At 39.0% G+C, this 22,639-nt stretch overlaps 1 protein-coding gene across 9 annotated transcripts in view; it reads right to left on the minus strand.

Moving 5' to 3' along the window:
• Positions 1 to 22,639, minus strand: part of LOC143208940 (nucleolysin TIAR) — a 603,751-nt gene that overhangs the window by 116,321 nt on the left and 464,791 nt on the right. For all 9 annotated transcript variants that reach the window (XM_076423942.1, XM_076423943.1, XM_076423945.1 and 6 more), the window contains one exon: positions 7,984 to 8,071. In XM_076423942.1, the coding sequence (XP_076280057.1) occupies positions 7,984 to 8,071 (88 nt within the window). The remainder of the gene's footprint in view (positions 1 to 7,983; positions 8,072 to 22,639) is intronic.

Consider the following 22,639-nt stretch of genomic DNA (forward strand, 5'->3'; position numbering starts at 1 on the left):
GACAAAGTTGAATAGTTCAGAGGGGCTCACATGATACCAAAAATATTTTTGTTTTTATGTGATTTTTTTTAGAGATATCAAGGTCACCTTCCATTTTTTAAAATGGAAGCACCCTTTTTTAAACACCTATCAATAGTCCCTTTGATTAGGAATTCAGTGACCATAATTACTCATGCACATATAAACTTTCTAAGTAGCTCCTAGTCCATATAGCAGACACAGAATATTATTATTTTGCATTAACCATTAAAAATTCGGTTTACCCTTGGTTCGTCGACAATTCATTTCGCCGACACGATTTGTCCGACAGTAGAAAACACAAAATTGCGGGGAAAAAATAAAATACAAAAAACGCGGGAATTTATTACACAACCCAATACATCGATTTATATATTACAGAAGAACGTTCATTCAAAAGAATCTTGATGATCAAATCTTTAAAATTTTGTTGAGAAGTTTGATGGCCGCGAGGTTCAAGTTAAATAAATACACAAGTCTCGTTTGCAAAGGGTTAACATGCAGGCATAACGAAATTGCGTTCATTGTGAGTCGCAATCCATGAAACGTGATTTTTCAGAGAAGTGCCCCCAAAGAATAAGAGAAAGGCAACGCGAGGGCAGGAGAATAGGCGAGTGAGCCGGTTTTGGGATTTGTGTAGGCGGTAGTAGTGGTAACCATAGGGTACGGTTACACGTATTAGTTGCAGCGCGTAATGGTGAAGAGTGGTTAAGGGTGAAGGGCGGGAGAGGAGCGAGCGTGGAGATTACTTAGTCGCCATTTAAACCTGAAAGCGAGCTTTGGTTCTCCGGCTGAGATCAAGCTGCGATATTAACGGCCTAACGTTGTACCGGATCCTCCAAAATACATGGCCCGCAGGAAGTATCGAGCTCACGTTCAGAGTCGCTTCTATGGCCGCTTCTACTCCCGTACCTAATGGCCGTACGTGTTAATTGAAACACGGTTTAATTGCACGCCTTCACCGTAACTTTACCTGTTAAGCATTCGTACCGTGAGTTACGATCGTTTTACGATTGGCTACACAAAATCTTTTTTATGGTGCTGTGCCGGTTTGCGCGGCCCGCTTGATGGCCAATGAAAACTTCGCCGATTTGCCCATTTGTTTAATCGTCCGAAACAGTGATCATGGATGATCGTCGTTCTCAATTTTGCATACCTGTTTTCGTTGAGTTATTTCCTTTACACAAATCATTTTGACGGATTGCTTCCCGAAATACTGTTTCGTTCAAGCAAAGTATGAATACAATTTCGCGACCTGTTTTCATTGAATCATATCTTTTAAACATTTTTGAATTGTTTCGTCAGATTGCTTATAAAAGTACCGTTTTGTTGATACAAAAGCAAATGGAACAACTTTGGTGTGTTTATTTTCATCGAATCGGATTTTTTAATTGTTTTGAAAAAATATTATTCGTTGAAGTAAAACCAAAATTGCTGCAAATATGGAAGTACGTTTGTTCGAACATTTAATAGAGAAATACAAGACCAGCAGCTCAACAAATGTAAAATGGTGCTCGAAGTGAATGTAACGTTACAAGATAGGCGTAACTACGTTAAATGATGCTCCACCAATGTAGGGAATAGTAATCGTACAGGCAATACGGCAATACTGAATATATCAATAGCGAGCACTACGGTCGGGTAATGTCTTTTTAAACACCTCTTCGAATTTATTGCTTCAACTTATAACGCAAGAGGAAAAACTAGAAGTATTTATCGCGAAAGTTTCGCGTCTAATGCGCGCCGGCATTATTCGCGTACAAACGAATGCGCGGGAGACACAGAAGTATGTTGACCCGTGCATAAAACAGAGAGGAATATTAACGCCTAACTTTTGTGCAATCCCGGAGCCAGCTGTGTGAATGAACACTGTTCCGTGGCCGACCTTATTGGGCGAAACTAGCTTCTGCGAAAGAACCGAAACCATCAGGCCATGTGTCGTATATCATCCGATATCAGCGGACGTATCGAAACACTATGCAAGCGAAGCTGAAACTTACCGTCGCGAAAGTAAAAGACAAATGTCTTCACAAATCATTCGCTAATTTCTGCGAGTCGGAGATTTCATCCTCGACACTTTCAGTGCCGCAATTATTTCTACAGATTTAAAAATTGCCGCATTAGATGAACAAATTACTTCTTAGCCTTTTTCTTGTGAATTTATCGATTCTTTAGGAACCAACATATATTCTACTCTCCAAAATGGTCTTGGTCTCTTTTCCTATGCATTTACAAAGTCTTATTATTAAGCATTATTTTTAATATTACATAATAAAATTATATATAATAATAATAATTATTATTATTAAGCATTTACTCCAGTATAACAAGTAGAAGATTTTAATTTGTAATAAAGTGACTTTATTAGAATTTTATTAGAATCTGCAAAAAATCCAAGGAGATTTTGTTAAACAATTTATTTCGATTATATGGCATTTTTAAGGTTGCTGAGTTGGTAGTCGAAATACTAATGTAATGTTAGTGCATGTTATATCAAAATACTTCCGTTTTACTATGACAAACGATGTTGAAATAATTTTAGAGATTTCTGCAGCTAAGAACTCGTTAGACACTCGAGGTTTAACACAGAGAATAAACTTCTATAGAAAACAATCATCAAACCAATATGGATGTGTGGCATTCAGTTGCGGAGAATGGCTGCAAAATCAAACATCACAAGAATGGAGCTCGTTCAAGCAATTTGTCTCAGACAAATAGTAAATGCCCTTTGCTACGCCCGGAATGAGGACATCATCAAGGACCTAAAAATAGAGGACCGATAGAAGGACCCGATTCAAGAGGAAATAAATCGTGTTACTAAAAAACACAAAGAAAGAATTGATGCTCATAGTAATCCAATAACTCTGGCCTGCTTCAAACCGATCCCAGAGAAGATTAAAAAGACAATATCTTTATCTCGTAAAGCGGACAACTATGCGTGAAAATACGTGCTTTTCCCGCCGGTTGTGTACCGGAGCAAGTAATAGTTACAGAAGAACTTTATTTATTCGGGCACTTTTCTCTAAGCTAAACAAATTCGAATAAAATTTCAAGTCTCATTTTCATATATTTCTGCTTTAACCTGGCGTTAATCACGTTGTATAATAGTTTCTGATCAAATATTTATACTTGTGCCAGATGCCGGGCACAACTCACCCCGTATTTCAATAAAAATTGCGAAAGATCTCAGAGAGTGCAGTTTTACCAATTTCATAGGACGTAACAAATCGATCACTTTCGAAGCTCGGCGATTAAAATTGCTTGTCTATATTTTTCTAAAATCGATTGTCGCGGTGTCTCGAAGAGCATACGATTAACCGGAAGTGTTCTGCCTATCTGAAAATGGTAAATATTTTTAAGCTGAATAAAGAGAGGATGTTTCCTGCATCGATGAAGACATCGAAAGAAATAAAATAGTAATGTGTTCAGTGTTGTGTCAGATATAGTTTCAAAATACTCACTCTATATTCTAATAAAAATCGTGGAAAATTCCGAGAGAGTGTACTTTTGCCATTTCCACAAGCCGCAACAAATCAATCACCCTTAAAGCTCGGTGCTGTTAGCATCGACCCTTAAAATCTCGCGATCCTTCGAAAATTGCGTGTCGATATTTTTCTGGAATCGACTGTGGGGGTGGCTCGGAGGGCATACAATTAACTGGAAGAGTTCGTTGTGCACGGGGGATGGTAAGAAAAGCGTTCGAGGCCACAGGCCAGTCGACGAAGACTGTACAAGGGAAGCGGAGAAAAAGGAACTCGAGCTGCAAGGTGCATAGATAGAAAGAGAAGAAAGCGAGAGGGAGAGAGAGAGAGAGGGGAGAAAGAGAGAGAGAGAGCAAGGAGGTTGTAGGAGAGGGCGGCGAACGCGGTCGTAGAACGAGGCGGGGGCTGGAAAACAAAATAAAAGAGGAAAACCGCTGGCAATTTTTCACTAGCTTTTTAAAGCGCGGCTTAGGTACACGTGAAGCGAGTTTGAATCGATTTTTCCGGAGGGTCCCATTTTTCTGCCGTCTCCTTGTGCCAAGCGATGCGAACTGTAGGTACTTCCAGCTGTTTTGCCGTCGAAACACGAATGTCACGGTAAGTTTGGATTTTGCGAATCGAAGTTTACGATCCCCGAATCTTGCCGGTGGATTTCCCCTGTCAAACAAAATGCCCTTTTTCCCCCCGTAGATGCCCGGGGATTTCCTAGATTAAGAATGCTGGAAAATGTCGGAGGTCTTAACGAGCAATGCTTCCTTCCTTCTTCTTCTACTTCTTCTTCTTCCTCCTCCTTTTTTAGAATCTACACCCCCCCACCCCGTCGTCCTCTTTCTCATCCCATGGCGTCTCTCCCTTTGACGGATATACGCGCACGGAAGTCGTATTCCGTGATCCAGATACACATATCCGGTATACACGCGCGCATTATTTGAGATTAGTGTTTTTAATCCTCTTAAAGCTTCTCTTATTATGTTGTCGCTCTGTCGGATATGTATGATGCACGGGTAACGGAGAACATTTTACTCGGTCCGCGTAGATTAATTTCAGCAACCAGCACTCTGTAGCCGAAGGATTGCGAATCGCACGGAGAAATTTTGCTACGGTTGATCACAGCGCCTATAACTTCGGTTTTCAAAGTGGCCAGACTTTTTACTTATGTTAATAAATTGGAAATGATAGAAGTGTATTTTTATGATTTTTTGGATTTTCTACTATACCCGCCGATGTCAGTTACAAACGCGTAAAGTTCGGTGTATGAAACCGACACTATTCAGTAATTAGAAGATTCGATGCATTTTGCAGCGAAACAATATTTCAACGTAGAAATGGAGAAATATTTCACGCGCTCAATAAATTGTGCATTTCGGAGGGGAAAAAGTTATGAACGATACGGGGCTGTTATTTCAAAGTCAAAATATCAGGAATCGGTTAATAGTGCTCGCGATCCGTGCATGGAATCCCGTGTCGCGGTGAAATATGATATTTCATGCAAACGCGATAACAAAATACACACTTCGGGCAAATGCGGTCTCGCGAATGAAACCATGATGAATACTTAAACGTACGCGCCTACGTGCGGTGGCAACGCAGAGAAAAAAAAATAGATAAATACATGACAACGGTGCGACGATAAGTCAAATGCACGCGTGACATCGAAGTCTACCGCGAATCGTACGCGTTTTAAATATGGTAATTTCGGGGCCAACGTATGAGCCCGATTTTTGCGATGGTCAACGATTCGAATCGCTACGCCGCCGTTCGTCCGGGCGCATAAACGAAGAACTTTTTTATTCCCCCATTAAACGATAATGCATTTAAACCTCTATAGTCTTCCAATTTCATTGTTCCCGGGAAATTTTACAGAACTTCCGCAACGCGAACACGTTCTCCTTTCGATGAATTAATCCTTTCGCGAAATCGAGTTCGCGCCGTTAGGGACATCATAAAAGATAATGAAATCGTATCTTGATTTCACTCTAACGACCCATTAGAAAAACAACGGAACCCCGTTCCATTAGCATTACTCTGATCTAACTTTAACAATGAGACACTGACTTGACAAAAAATCCGTTGCTATGCAACTCTAATCATTTATTAAATTATCGTTACATTGTAGATTTTATGCATCCGATGAATTTAAGAATTTCGTTACGTCCTCTGCAACTTCTTCAAATTATCAAGACATGAATAATTATTTTGCGTGAATTATTATTTTGTAAGCTGCGAAATATTTCATTCGTTCTTATTATGTGTAAATAATATAATTTTATGTTACACAGTTTTCTAGACCACTTACAATTATTCCATATTATTCCGGAGTGAATTAATAAATCATTAATCATTAATCATAATGAAAAAAAAACATGTGTGATTATGAAATTGGTTTGAAAATGTTTGGAAACAAAACAACTTTTTAATCATGTTCACAAGCCTGTGTGATTAGTAGCAGGAAAGTGAGGAAAATTTAAACTTGGTCCATCTATGTTGATTTTCCAAATACTGCAAGCTGAATTTTTCTGATATTTGATACTTGGTTGAGCACAGTTTTTACGAAGCTCTCTGAATTTTTGTAGCCACATATTCGACGAATTACATATTAATTATAATGATGCTAATAAACGCGCCTCTGCCGTGCACTCTAACTCCTTGAACCATCGTACTGAGTTCGTATAAATTCGACCCGACGGCAGACTTTAAATTTCAGTAACTTTTTATGCCGCATAAAGTTTAAAATAAATTTACTGATGCGGCAATAATATGAATTCGTTGAGAGCAAGTTTTCCAATTGGGAATGAATTATTTGCAGAAGCATGAGAAAATATGACATGAATTTCACTATTTCGTTTAAAAATTCCATTTTCTGATCGACCAAATGTAGTATGGACTTATTGACATGATCCATCAAGATCCAGTTCTTGCATAAATTCATGCGGCAATAATTTCAATTCACCACTTGCAACTTGAATTATTATTTGCAGAAACTTGAAAGGATAAAAAAGTGTGAGTCTTCACTGTTTCGTTTCAGCGTTGGATATTCAGGAAATCAGTAGAAAATTCAATTTCGGGTCTGACCGAATTGACACGAATTATGGTCTTATTGGCATGATCCATCAAGATATCATACTTGCATAAATTCATCTCGTGAGTACGATGACCGACTTTGAAAGCAATCGACGCTCAGAATATTATCGTTGTGCATCTATCGACCCGTAAGTGGAATGGAGAGCAAGGTATCTCCGGTTTGTAAGTTAGATGCATCATAGATCATGGAAAGATAAACATTATTATACTTCGCGTCGGTGCCTCGAGGAACACCGAATGATGAGGCACTCGTAAAAGATCGCGACACGAGGAGGGACCGGTCTCGAGTCGTTAAAAGTGCAATAAACCCCGCAGAGAATCTGTGCGGTTAATAAAACAAAATATTCAGATATGTACCTTCCCCAGGGTGATTCCTTCTAAACTGAACTAGGTCAATTTAGTATAGTTACTACTACCCACTATTTTCCGCGGTAATTGAAAGAAATGAATACACACACACATAGCAGCCGAAACGAAATTCCTCTCAGCCACAAAAAGTTTTCGCGATGATTTTATCTTAATTACCGCGGCCGTTTGCTGTTCTTATTTTCGCATAGAATTTCGTTTCAAAAATATCCACGCCGCGCAGTCGTTTAAAGCGCGGAACGCCAATTACGTTCTTTCCAAAAGTATTCTATTAAAAACGATTATCGAACATGAAACATTTCGCGAAATGAGAATTGTTATTATATCGACAAGATTCTCCGAAAAGAAAGTTATGTTGAACGTCAGCAGTGCTGCAAATTTGTAAATTGCGATCACGAATATTTTCGTATTTGCACATTTTATCTTCGCAGTAGAATTTTCATTGCAAATGTTCTGAAAGGCGCGCCTTTAATTTAAAGTTCTGCATTTTGCGAATAATCCGGAAGAATATTGTGAATGGTAATTTTGCGATAAACTCTAGTGAAGTTTAAATTGAAATAACACCTCATTAATAAGGCAAATATATTTTATCCGAATGCGAACGGTATCTTTTGCATCGATGTAGTCGAAATACCGCAGCAACATTTTCGGAACTTAAAACATTCGAGATCCTGCCTGACTAATGAAGTAAATATTTTTAACCTAATTCTGCGTAGACCAAGCCAAAATAGCAGACAAAAATTTTTTTAAATACCAGGTTTAAATTACCATTTTCGACGGAATCCTAAAGATTTAATTTAAGGATTTATGAAATGGGACATCCTATCTCCTAAAATTTTCGTTTTAATGAAGTCGCATGTGGATACTAAGGCTAGGAAGAAGGTTCGACTGATACAAAAGACATCTTGGCCGCATGATTCGTTAACGTTGATGTGACGTGAAAGATCGCTGTTCACATAACATCGCTATATTATCACTCGTCTACCACGAAGAGGACGGTAAGTCGTCTTTAATGAGCAAGATTAAGAGGACTTACGAGATTTCGCCGAAGGGAGCGAAGGCTTCCCTCAAGGTCTGTGTCTCGATCTCCGGGCTTAGATCTCCTACAAATATGTGGTAGTGTTCTGAAACAGACATACGTAAAGGCATTAAGAAACTTCCCTTAAAAAAAAGCACGCATCAACTATAAGCAGTTATATTACTTTACATTTATCATTTGCAATTCTCCGTGAAGCATAAATATTTTTATGGAGATCCCTGACAATTAGTCTGGAAGTAACGATTCCATTTAACTTGGACTTAGGTGCATATAGCAGAGGATCTTCTGAAATTATTGGGTTCAGATATAGAGAGAAGTTCCGCGAGTCTCATATATAATTAAAGCCTAACTCTTCGAGAGTTATAGATTTTCGGCAACGAGAGAGGGAGAGGGAGAGAGCCCAGCCATTTATTTCCATGCAAATATATAATGTGAGAAATCCCGGAAATTTTTCATTCATTTTGCTTAGAGCTTGCTTCAACACGTACTCTAACTTCTGTCAGCTTATCGACAGGCCCCAAACTAAATTAAACTTTCGAAGTAAGTTTCAAGGAAAAGCTTAGCGACTTTCATTTAATTTTTCATTTCATTCGGGGCAGAGTGCGGACGGCGGCCATGTTTAATAATCGTGCTGATGGAAGTCCGATGAAACGGAGAAAACTATCAAATTATTTGAACGTTCACGCACGAAATAGGAAATCTAATTCATCTCCATTTCGTATTATAGTACACAATTTACGCTCGACAATTTAGGCGAGGTCGATAATCGATTTCGACCCGCTGATTTTGAATGTTATTAATGTTACACGAAAAATATGAACATCAATTTAATCACATTTTGCATCGTAGTTTAAAACTGCACGATTGTAATTTTACCGATTGTTGACCAGTAAAATTTATATGATTACTTCAATTTCCATTATTTTTAAGCGACAAAATAGAAGAAATGATGACTAAAACCTGTAGATATAAGTTGTGTATTAAATATGCAATTCAGCCGTTGCTCTATGGTTCAGTTAGCAGTTGGCCAACGCAAAATTGAAAGCGTGGGCAAATATGCTCCCGGTGTTCCTGTTAAAATTGCAAAAGTAATTTAGCACAGCTAGTCCCGCTATATTATACATTAAATCATTTTCCATGTATTCTCGCGGTGCTGCAGGGAAATTGTTCTCCTTCTGCAAAATAACGAAACAAATATAGCGAACAGCATCTTCCAATATTTATAGAAAAAAGTCCCGTCGAACTAAGGCAGCAATCACAGTGTACAGTGTTCCCGCGATTGATGTGACTTTCGGGTATGCGGATGATGTGACTTTTTTATCCCCACTACTATGGGGTTCCCCCTTGGACGGTCGATCGCGCTACAAAGAAATTAAGGTATTAGGATGTTTAAATTGGGGTTTTATGATATTCGATGTATCATTCTCAGGTATGGAATAGCATTAGTACAATACAACGAAGATTACGTCAATATAGTTTAGCGCTCCACGCTTTTATTTATAGCCACTAATGTCTAAAAAAAATTATTTTCTCCTTTTTAGTGCATTTTAATATAAGCGTGGTTTTTAAAAAGTTTATTTATATATTTTTTCCTACAATGGAAATTATGATATTCTGTGATTTGTTATGTAAAATAAAATATATATGTAAAAATTGAAAAAGTTAATTAACCTCTTGCCTTACAATATCGTGTCTTGCTCGCGATGAAGATTCTGAACAGATTCTGATAAAAATGTAATATATTAATAATTTCCTTTGAACTGAAATAAAATTCTATTTTGGTTTTGCTAATGTGTGTAAAGCTATTAGAAAACAGATAGGCATACAGTTTTTTTAGGAAATTACGATCTACAAAAAAGTTCTAATCTCTGAATTGTAAAATAAATTGTAGGGCAAGGGGTTAAAGAAGAATGAATAAACAAGACAACATTATTTTCAATTGTCGTTTATTTTAATTATTGGAATTACTGTTTCGAATTTTGTTCAATTTTGGGTATGTTGCAGTCTTTAGTAATATGTGAATGTATCTCAAAGGATTCTTTGAAATCTTGAAAATTGATGGTTAATATTATTATTATTATTGTTATTATTATTATTGACGCGTAATATGAGGTGTTAAACGTGTTTCATTAAATTATAACAGCCGAACTAACAAACCGATGAGAATGAGTTTTGGGTGCTTATAGTGAAAACATAAGGGTGTTTAATAAAAATTATTTCAATTGAAAAAATATTTGTTTTTACCGTTTATATTGCAATTGTTTTAAACAGATGCATTGACGCCTAAGTGTCCTCTTTACGAGCCAGTTTTTAAAAATACGGATACTTTAAAATTGGGGACATGAACATTATTTGAAGTGAACGTTGCGCCGAAATATATTATCGCACGTCGGCCGTCCTGTCGGTCGATTTTAAATGTCGGACCGATGCGTCTGGATCCACTGGGATCGCAGCCTAAGTGGCGGTATAAAATCAAGATGAAAAATTCTATCGTCAAACAGTTGCTAAATATTTACCGTAGGGAACCACGGAGTTTGTAAACCAAACGAAAGGTATGAAAAGCAATATTTAAAGTGGAGGTAAAAAAAGTACTATTGAAACATGCTTTCCGTTAGTTAAAGAGGATGTTCACGGAAAATCTGCGCCATTGGTGTAGCATGCAATACTCGACAGTAAGTTTCCCTCTTCCTTGTATAAGTTAATGTATGAAAACGTTCGTATGAACAATTATCAAACAATTTAACATTATCGATGTTGTTTTTCGGATTATTCAAATATTTTTTGTTTGCACACTGAAAATAGGAAACAGTCACCGTCCACCGATTTTTTTTTATGAAAGCATGAAATCTGTAGTTTATGGTTAGTCATGGTAAATAATTGTTTTACAATCGCATGGGAATCATTTAAAAAAATTCTTTTGTGCGAACGCATTTGATAAATCCAGCCGACCAAACACCGTGCAATAATAAGCTCAACAAAGGAACGGATAAAACGGTACACAGCGACATCGCTCGGGTATCGTAAAATTAAAAATAAATATTGTAGTCGCACGCATTCCTCCAAGTATAATTTACATCGAACCGTTTATTTAAAAATGATTTTCAAACGCGTTTGATGTTCGGGCCAGTGTACTGCAACAGACTGATCATACACGTTGCAACAGTAAATAAAATTAATCGATTGAGGCTGATATTAAATTAAGTGACAGCGGCCATTAAACTTGCCTTCCATAAATGGTAATACAAATAATCGGACTTGTATACAGTGGCCTGTGAACTGGAACAGATTGTCCAGTGAAAATTAGAGATGTTAATGCAGCTGCCGCACAGATACAATAAATAATATAATCGGGGTGGTATCGGTGGTGTTAAACCATACAAAGACTTCACCTTACCTACAACTGTTAATGTTTTAATTACACTCGGATATTCTACTCGAGAAATTCACGCTTTACTATCTCGATTATTTTTATGGGAAGAAGATCATATCGATTCACATGCGAGTAACAATAATTTAAAAGTGAAATTAAATCTGTAAATAAGAGATGAAGGTTGGAACTTACAGATCAGCTTTGCACCTTTAAACGATATACAGGATGTGGCCGGACGAGTGGTACAACCGAGAAGGGGGTGATACTACATGTAAAACTAAATCGAAAAACAGGAATAACATTTTGTTGTTTGACGCTTCGTTCGAGTTTGAAAATGCAGCGAATACACGTGCTATCGCATAGGAATCGTTTGACGCGTCTGACCATAATCAACCAATTCTACTTTGTGCATATACTAAAGCACGCAAACCTGGCGGAACTTTAAACTCTATTTTCTCGAAAACAAAGTCGAAAATTTTTTTCGACTTATTTTTACATGTAGTACCACCCCCTGCTCGGTTTTACGGGTTAACCTTGGTTCGTCGACAACCCATTTCACCGACACTATTCTCATCGACACGGTCAAATCGTCGACAAATGTCTTCATCGACACGGTTTGACCGACACGGTCAAATCGTAGACATACAATATGTTTTCATCGACAGTCCGTCTTTAGCGACAAGTTTGAGTCGTATTATATTAATGATTATTATCATTGTTATGTTCTTGACGCATTTAGTTGCTTGTATAATAAATAATAAAGAGAATTACATAGCATTGTTATTATATCAAATTATTGTCAAGTTATTTCATAAAAAGATTACATGAAAAAAGAAATTTTGTTGGTATCTTATGAGCCTCATTTTACCATTCAACTTTGTCCTTCAGGCATTTGACGTATCTTTAAAAACAACAAAGATATTCAAGGTGGTCAAGTTCGCTGGGACACCCTGTATAGACTACAAAACATAACAAAATTGTACAATAATTACACAAATATCAAGTAATGAAATTAAAGCGATATGAATAATGAACTGAAACCTGTTGTTAAACACGGACTGTCGATGAAAACATAGTGTCGCCGAAAGTTACTGTCGGTCAAATCGTGTCGGTGAAATGGGTTGTCGACGAACCAAGAGTAACCCCGGTTGTACCACCCGTCCGGCCACACCCTGTATAATAACAAACCTGCAAATAATAATTTCTCGCATTAGCATTCTAGAATTAACAATCCGACACAAAACAATACCACAAAGGTTCGCGCTCGCATAAAAATTCCCGGACGTCCAGCGACCTGTCCAGGTGCTCTCGGATATTTATCGACAACGTTATCCTCGACAACAACACCGGCGGACAAGCGGATGTACAGAAACCGTGGACACAGAGACCTGTTCGCATTAAACGCGGCCGCCCTGAGCGCTGACTCAGTGCGGGGGATTGAAAACTGCACACCGTTCGACGAGTTATAGGAATCTTTAGTGTGAAGTTATGGAAATCTTGTAAGGCAATAAATAATATTTGCGCCGCCAAGCAGGAAAGACGCAGTAAAACCGTCGATTTAGTACAGTGGCCTGGTTGTTCCGGAGCCCGCTGAATATGCATTTTGCCGGCGCAAAATCTGGTTCGTTTACTCTATACCTAATTGCTCCACTTTACTCCACAATTTTAAGGTACATTCCCCGTTTCTACTATTAACGCGCCGGTTTGTTGACCCCATTTGCATTTTTACCGTCGCCACGCTGCGCCGCCACGTTTCGGGAGACCTTTGACGTCGTCGACGTAGACTCAAAGCCGGGGCGAGTTTTAACTCGATCATTCAGCTAGTTGGCTCATCTCGATTTCTTTGAGTCGAATCCCGATTGCCGAATCAACCGGCACGATTTGCATACGCGTCGCGTCCCGACCATCCTCCATCTTATTCCCCCGTTTCTTGCTCGTGGAAGACAGATTTTCATTTTATTAATTACGAGGAGACAGATTTATTTTATTATTTAAGTATACGTAAGTTTTATTAGTAACACGTTGACTGCCACACCAATGCTCATAAATAGACTGCGTATATTTATGCTTAATAAAACTTGCCTGCATGAATCGCTTGATACAGGAGCTACGTAAATAGACATTCATTTCTTAATAATTTTAGACGTGAAAACAGTACAACAGAATTGATAATTATGCGAAACAGACGGACAAAAAATCTGAACGCGACTACGACGGGACCTGCCGGCGAATATGAATCCGTCTACTGTAGCCGCGCTCTGATTGTTCCGTGTTTTTCATTGATAACTTGAAAAGAAAGCGTTTCGGCGCGATTTGGCAAAGAAAATAGGTGCTTAGAACCACCCAAGGAATCATCTCTTTCGTTTTCCTACACTCTTCCTGGGACACTCTTGCTTCTTTTAAGAAATTATGAACAATGAAATTCGAATTACTGTCACCGTATAATAAATCGTAGTGGCACGGATTAATTCTTCCGAAGGGTTTGTCGTAGGAATGATTAAATATTGGATGTTTCGCGGCACGTCGACACGGTTTCTCAAGATATTATGTTGCATCTAGCCCGGCACATTTCCTTCCTGCCGATCCTGTTCGTTCGTTCCGTCTGCTCCAGCTATCTTATACCCATTTTATCGCCTCTAGCCGGTTATTCGAGAACGAGTAGGTCAGGATGAGTAGTCGAAAATCGAGTTACAGCTATAGAAAGCTCCCTGGCTGGAGCATCAGTTACAGCGGAGCCGAGTATTCCATCGAAGAAAAGTATGGAGGTAAGGAAGGTGTGGGAAGGCTGCCGGGAGCCGAGGGTGGTCTGATTACAATCGGTTGATGGTCTATCCTCGCTGGTCGGATGTTCCGGTGGGCACACACAGTGGTCCATTCTCGTGAATTAGTTCGAACCTCGTCATCTTCTCCTCCCACCCTGCACCGAATTCTTCGGTCTGTTTGAAGATCACCGGGAAATTGCCGAGACTCTATTCCATTGGTGGTTGCACATCGAATTTTTTCACCTTCACATTCCGAATACATTTGCCCTCATTACCCCAACCAAAGTTTTGCAAATATTAAGTTTCTACAACCTCTTTAGAACATTCTGATTATTTAATATTCAATTGTATTCTGGAAGGTACTTGAAAAAATTTTAGGGTTAACTTGGCTACCACCCTTAAGGTATTCTTGCCCCCTTCGTGGACTCATTTTAACGCATTGCTGACCGGCGATTATTTCAGAATTGTTTAAAAATCTTCTATTCAATGCCAAGAATTTTATTCATTTTTTAAATCGCGAACTGCCAGAAAGTATACTTGAAGGTTCTTGAAAAAATTTATACACAATTTTAGGGTTAACTTGGCTACAACCCTTAAGGTTTTCTTACAAATTTCGTGAACTCATTTTAACGCATTGCTGACCGGCGATTATTTCAGAATTGCAACAAAAGTTTTAAGAATTGTTTAAACATCTTCGATTCAATGTCAAGAATTTGATAACGAATTTATTCATTTTTTTAATTGCGAACTACCAGGAAGAAAATTCGACATCGGCAGTAAAACTTGCGCCGTTAATACGATGGCTTATACGGAGAACGCAGTTTCGAATACAATTACTCCTGGCCAAGTGCACTTCTATCTATGTCTATCACATCGGACCAACACACCGTGCCACGATGATTCTCGTTTGCGGGCAACTTTGTGGCGAAGCTTTATTATTGTCAGTGGCGTCGATGTTCATTGCGGCGGTGGTACCGACACTGGATATAAACGACATTATTACCACGGTGATCGCTATGATCGTAAGATATCGCCCATAGAAATAGATAATGCATTACGAAACAAGGCTAGTAAAGCCACGTTACGGCACCAGCTGCGAACAATACCCATACAGAGCCAGGTAATGATTATGGATGTGTGATTATGTTCTGCTTCATTAGTTCGAATCAAACTACGCAACACTCAGATTTCAATGAAACCCATTTGTCAAACAATCGCGTCGCATCGTTCGCAAAACTATCAACATTGTTAATCGCACTGCCGTCGTTCGTGGAATATCTTTTCCCGTGCGTAAATTAAACAAACTCTGAGAACTTAATTGCATAGAATTGAACAAAAGCATTATGAAAATTTTAAAAGGTAATACTGTGCTTCATTAAAGTAAAAGTATACTTCATCATAATTTCCATTGCAGTGAAACATGGTTTATAATTTTTTTCAGTCACAGGACAAAGCTGTTTTAATTTTAGTAACATGAGATTATTGTGCACTGGTTGAACGTTTAATACTGTTCATGCAAAGCAAAGGAAAGAAAATTTTTGAGTGTATTTAAAAATACTAATTTTCTTAATGTTGGATTTTAACACTTGTGTGTAGAATATTGGAGACATTTTCGTACAAGATTAAGTTTATAAAATTGTATATTCCATTATATTTTTGTTTTTATATAAGAAAGACATTTCAGCAAAGTGCTTTCCACTCAATTACATAATTTCCATCGTGTCCATCCATCATTTTCTTTCGCCCAGAGGATTATAATTCTGCTGTGCAAGAAATCAGCTCCTGCGGAATCGATAAATTACGGTCATGGACTCGAGGACTTGGGTCACGATCGAACAAAAAAATTTTGCGATTTTTCGCGGATACTCACTTATAATGTTTCGCTCGCATAATGATCCGTTTGTAGGCAAGCTATAGTTGAAACATGGGCACAGACCAGTGAACAAGAACGTCTTGAAACCATTCGGTAGAGGATGCAGGGTCGTGGGCGAGGCACTGTTGCGTCGGCTGGCAAGATAAACTGGCAATTTCGGCGGAGACTTTCTTTGTCGCAATATGCATCGCCGAAAATTCGTATAATACAAGCGGTTCCGGTGGAAGTTGCAGGACGCTTTTCTATAGAAGGGCCGTAAAAAGAGCAAGAATGGAACACGTTTCAGCCGGGACGGAAATCACATCCATTCAATCAGGACAATGCGGAAAGGGACCCATAAAAGTCCCGGCGATGCGATAGATCAAGGATCGAACACGGACGGCTCGTAGATCAGGGATTTTCTTAATTTCGCGGGGCAACTGTAAAACATTGATTTAGAGAGGCACGCGCGCACGGGCTCGCGCGCACGCTCCGCTCTTTGCTCGAGGAAAGGAGAAACGGGTTTTGCCTTCGACCACGAAGAAGATGGGAGCCAGGCGAACAGCATAGAGACCTCTATTAATTCTTCGCCACGGCGAAAACCTACCGGGCCGAACAGAATCGAATCTCGGTCTGCTCGGTCGCTTCCGGACCTTGCGGTGCACTCGCGCACACGTGCGGCGCCGGCCAGGATACTGCGCCTGGATTAGGCTACTCGATTAGAAATATATGTAGGTTGCCGCGCACCTGACACGCGACCTTCACCTCTTCTCCCTTTTCTTAACACCTTGCACCGCGATTTGTTGTACAACTTTCAAAATGGTGATTGCACCATTTTATTTAAAGAATATTGAAAATAATGTTTGTCTTGAGATATATTTATTTGCACCTATTGTCTCGCAATCAACACATTTATGAGTGCAAATAGTATACTATTCATTTACAGGGCAGAGTACAATCACGTCAACCTGTTCTGCGTGTAAGCCCTTAGTTGAGTGACGTGGAGCATCTGTCATACTCATGCGAACGCAAACAATGAATGATTATCTTAAATTCAGATAGTTCACGCTGAGGTTATATCAACTTCCAAGAAAAATTTACTTTATATTGCTATAAATAAAGAATAATATTAATATTTTTGATACAGTACTTTACATTACGAATATTTAGCCGCGTTTAAATAAAGTGTAAAGAGGCAACGCTGTCGAGGCGAAAAACTTGGTCAGATATTTTTGTATTCATTTTGAGAATCAGTTTATTCATTTTCTAGGTTTTGGGGGCGGCTCAATTAATATTGCCAGTGGAAATTGTATTTCCCTGTATTCGTAGAATAATAATTAATCGTGTATGTGCTCCACGAATTTCTAGGAAGGTTTAATCCTCAAGGAGGTACTAGGAACGCAGATAACTTGCTCTCTTCTATTTCCACGAGTCGGAACAAGCTAATAAATTTCAGGCGAAGCATAGAACACCGTCGTTCCCACTGTCTTAGTGCTCTTCCCGTGTAATTTTTTTGTTAAATTAATCTTCTCCGTTTTTTTTTTAAGTTGTTACCTAATATATCGAGCGCTGGGCCAAATTAGTTTGTTCTTTCGCTCCGTGACGCCGCGAGGGTCTTATTAAAAGGACAGTTTCATAATTGATCGTGTGTCTTTTCGTTTTTGTAAGGGAAACAAGAAAAGTTTTAAATCTTCATGGTGACGGTGACCATCTTTATTGAATTATAAAAGTCACTATTTCGGATTGTTATGATATACATAAATGCCGCGTGATGTAATAATTACGCAGATCATAGCCGCGTATGCTTAGTACATGTTTCGTGATAAAATGTATTTAACATCCAAGCGTGCTATAAATTACTTCCATTTCTTCGCACGCACAATTTTCCAAATGGCTTTCCTGCATAACCCAATTAAACGAAGTGACGAACGCGGCGTATGTATCATTCCCCTTGTAACCTAATTAGAACCGAACCGTACATCAAAACGCAGAGTTTTGACAGCGGTTTCACTTGTTCGTGTGTTGACGTGCATAAATTTTTGGTGAAATGCGACAGTCTTTAATTGTTGTCCATTGCAGTATTGTGCAGACATTAATGTCGGGCTTCGTTCTTTTTATTAACGTCTTCAAAATTCCATTGAGTTGTATGTGACAAATTTCTTTTAGTTCTCATGTATCTAAAATCTCAAATAGAATTTAATACATTTGTGACATACGCGCATTGATGCACCGAGAGTCGATGACGTAATTTGTTACCCCCACCCAGTCGGCCAGTGCGAGACAGGTCTCTCACGCTGGGGTCCCATGAAAATTACCGACACAGGTTTATTACAAATACAGATGAAGGCATTACTGTGTATATTGAATCATGATAATTACAATAATTTTAATATACAGGGTGAATCATACGAATTACTCTGTTATTAGCAATCCGATCGAAAATATTTTTATCAGGTATAGCATGGTTTCAAGAGAGCTTTCACGTGATTATAGCAAATTTTTCGTCAACTCTTGTTTTTTATGATTTTTCAAGGTCATCTTCAATTTTTTTTGAAATACACCTATAATTTTTTTACGCCTATTTGTCAGAGGATTTCATGGCGAATTCGGAAACGTATCGTAACATTAAAAAAATTGCGAGAAAGATTGCAGAAAACTGCTATTTAAAATTTTTTTTTGAAACCATTTATATGCGATAAAAACATTTTCGATCGGACAGCTAATAACAGAGTAATCTCTACTGATCGCAATTCGTGATTCACCTTGTATAAGTTGAAGTCACTCTATATAAATTGCAGTGTATAAAATTATTTCTAAGTTGCAATCTTTCAGACAAGTGTCCACATTAAATTTACAATAGTTATTCGACACACGAAAGATGTGAGCTCGGTATATTTATAATTTGTAAGCAGCGAGATCGAAACGGAAATCCGACGCCGGAAATCCGAGTGTGAACGGATAACGCGAAAGCGATCGTGTCGAACGACAATCAACTTCTTAATTAATGACGCTGCGGAACGAATTAACGATTGATACTGTACTTCAATTAACCTGCTTGTTTGGAATGGAGGGCGCCTTTTCACGATGCATTCAGCCACCGGGTGACTGGTCTCACGATTCGTTCTGGCCCCCGCTCGGTAATAATGCAACGGAATCGAAAGTGTATTGTGAAACGCATAATAGAAGCACTTTGTGATAAATTGATCGTTCCGCTGGCAAGAACGTTCTCGTGTGTACACCATCGAGTGCTTGTTCCAATGTCGAAAAATTGTCTCTGCCGATAGAGCGGGCCGGTCTTCGCCAGTGCAATCAGTCGCCGATTGCCAAATTTCAAATTCTATTATGAAGAATCAACAATTTAAAATATTCGACCGCGGACGTTCTATCGGATGGCACACTGGAATCATTACCCGGCCCTGTCGTCCCTAAAATGATCAGCCGTGTTTAAAATCTTAACGAACCTTTTGAACCATCACTGCCATAGAAATAATGGACCTCGAGACGTGAAAAATTTTTCAAAAGCGATTAAATTATATGTTGTCCATGACGCTGTTAATGAAATACGACCTTCAATAAAGATTTATGATTTTTTAGAGAAGTATGTACCTAATCACTAGACTGCAGATCCTTACCAATTGTAAATAGTACGAAGCAAACTACGTGAATTAAGGGTTAATTTAATATGAAATTCGACAATTAATATAATTCTATACAATGAAAACTGTCATTTCAAAGCTTAATTGGTAAACTCGTGTAATTTTCCCTAGAATTGAACACGCGCGTTCTTTTCTCGCGTTGTAAAATTGAACGTCCAGTTGATAGGAGCTCCATTTCTCCTTTTTTTTTCGAGCGTCGGGATCATTGATACGTCATCGGCCGGGCAAAATACGAGCAAACTAATCGTCGGTGGTGTCGGAACAATGGAAAGGCCAGGGAGCACACAGACGTCCTCCTCGAATTTCTCCCGTGGCAATTTTTATTTTGTCAATTTCGTGACATACGAAAGAGCGTGGGGTAGGTGTACACGGACTGGCATTGATATCGCAACCGGGCTCAACTGTAAATCGTCGTGATTTAGGAGATGAACGACACATTGGCCAATGCATAGCTCAAACTGCGCTATACTCGATGGTATACTGCCAGACCTGGCTTCTACGACAGCAGCGGCAACGGCAACGCTATGCATGATGCATTGTCCCTAGACAAGCGTAGATAACGTCAGGATTGCCATTGCCCGCGTTCATCCTTGGATTTTCTCAATACTCCGGCGCCGTTCCTTTGCCGATCATGCTCGTCGCGAGCCTCATCTATTATGTTAGCGTATCTAATCTCGAAGACGAATATTGATAGAGCGATCGGCTACGTGTGCTGTCATTTAAACCCTCCTGCTATATCATCTGCGATGTCCATCGTTTTTCCCTTGCCAACGACTGGAGAATTGATTTCTACCGATAGCAATTATTTAAATAAACGAGGCAATTTGTGATTTTTAATAACCTCGTTTGCGATGAGTTAGAGAACTACAATGTAATAATTAGACTGCGGATCTTTATGCAAAATAAAAAATATTTGCATTCATTGCAGGACACAGCAGCCAAATCAAAATTGTATCTTTCTTCTAATTATCCTATTAAACTGAAGCTAATACGTTGATGTCCTTAAATATTTTTAACATGTCCACTTCTTTAAATTCTGCGTGTCCATTTTTGTCATAAATGCATAAAATCCGCAGTCTAGTAATCATACAATTAGTATAGATGCCAGCAACGTCAGAAAGTCTTAGCTACGTGATAACAATTGAAAATAATTTTTAATTGGTACCAGAAAAATGTCAAGGAGCTATTGTTTCATTTCTCTATCACTACTGTAAAGAGTCTCGTTTAACATAGCGGGGAATTAATTTTCTTTTGGCATTCAATGCTTCTGTATCGCGTTACAATGGAGCATTGCTACGAACCATCAAGGTTCTTGTAACAATAGAATCGTAGTTACTCACCATCAATTGTACAACTGCATACGAGATTTCATTCACTGCAATAGTTCATACGCGTAAGCCACTTAATTATGTACTTTGGCAATGCGGCGTGTTAGTGACTGCTTAACTCGGATACAGTTAGAATCAATGCATGCTGCATACGGATACACAAAACTGTCATATACATCTGGTCTTTCAAATTTGATGATAATATACAAATCGTAGTACTAACTTGCTGATGGGGAAAGAAAAAATAGGTAGGATGGTCCAATTGCATTAACATATTAATCAATAATATACTACTTGAATAATTAATTTAATTTGAAACAGTTCTTTGGTCCGAGTGACTTGGTCAGGTGGCTACTGTACTTCAATGGTCTTCAAAGCTTCCTTTCCAGCAATTCTAAGAATTGTCCACATTCGATGCAAATCTTCCACAATTAGCAAACACGCGCGCGCGCGCGCGAATTCGATAATTGTAACTTATTAACAGACAGAGGATTTGATGCAATTATCACAAAAAATGAGCAGGTTCAATTTAAAACAGTAAAGAAATTAGAAGAATGTGAAAGTACTGTCATATTATTTTCAACCTATTAAAAACATATTAAAAAAGACTCAAATTTTCTATTTCACTCTAGTTCGTAACAGTTCAGGTAGAAAATTGTTTTGAATAAAGATCCGCTATTTACTTATTAATCAATAACATACTACTTGAATGATGAATTAATTTTAAACAGTTCTTTGATCCGAGTGACTTGGTCAGGTGGCTACTGTACTTGAATGGTCTTTAAAGCTTCGTTTCCAGCAATCCTAAGAATTGTCCACATTCGATGCAAATCTTCCGCAATTAGCAGAAAAGAATTCGTATTGTAACTTACTCTCCGCGCCAATTAACCGCGTTATCCTCGGGGCAGCCTTCAAGGGATAAACATCGACCCAGTTGCGATATATATATACGGGGGTTAAATAAATTCCTTCGATCTCTCTGGATATTTATGGTTGGTGATTCGGCAGTCAACGCGTGTGGTTCGACTGCCGGTTGCCACGAAGGGCAGCGAGATCGCGGCAAAAAATCGACAGTGGAGCTAGAAAAGTGCGACTGATCGAAGTCAAGTCGAACCGAGAGCCAACGAATGGAAGCGTTTAACCTTTCCGTGTGTCCTTACAGCCGAATCCCGTTTACATTGAATCAGCTTAATTAAATGGTTTGTACGGGACGGCGTTCGGGCTGGTGTAGGTATATGTGCTCGTGTGTATGTGTGTACAAATGCGCCGGTTCACATGTGTGTATATGTGCGTACATTGGTAACTGCAGCTGTGTACGGATACGTCGGCGTATGCGCGCGCTGTATACACACCTATCGTGTATCCATCAGCATGCGTGGTGGCGCAATGCCAAATTGATGCTGTTTGCCGTCGCTCTAAGCCTCAATCTGCCCGGTTGTACCGGGACGATCCTAACACGCGCGTGCTAAGCTCGCCGCATTATAGATACGTTCCATCCATTGACGTGGCTAGCTGCGAGCAGCCTGGCCCTGGCAAAGCGTTAGGCTGCCGCGAACCGATGGGTAGGTGGTTTGAAGGCGAAGTAGCGTGGCATAACGGCGTCGTCGACGAGTGACAAACCGGTGCAGGGGCGGCCCGTAACCCACCCTCCTTTCCCCCCCCCCCTCTCTCTCTCTCTGTTTCAC

The sequence above is a fragment of the Lasioglossum baleicum genome, chromosome 5, assembly GCF_051020765.1.
Source record: "Lasioglossum baleicum chromosome 5, iyLasBale1, whole genome shotgun sequence".
NCBI lineage: Eukaryota > Metazoa > Arthropoda > Insecta > Hymenoptera > Halictidae > Lasioglossum > Lasioglossum baleicum.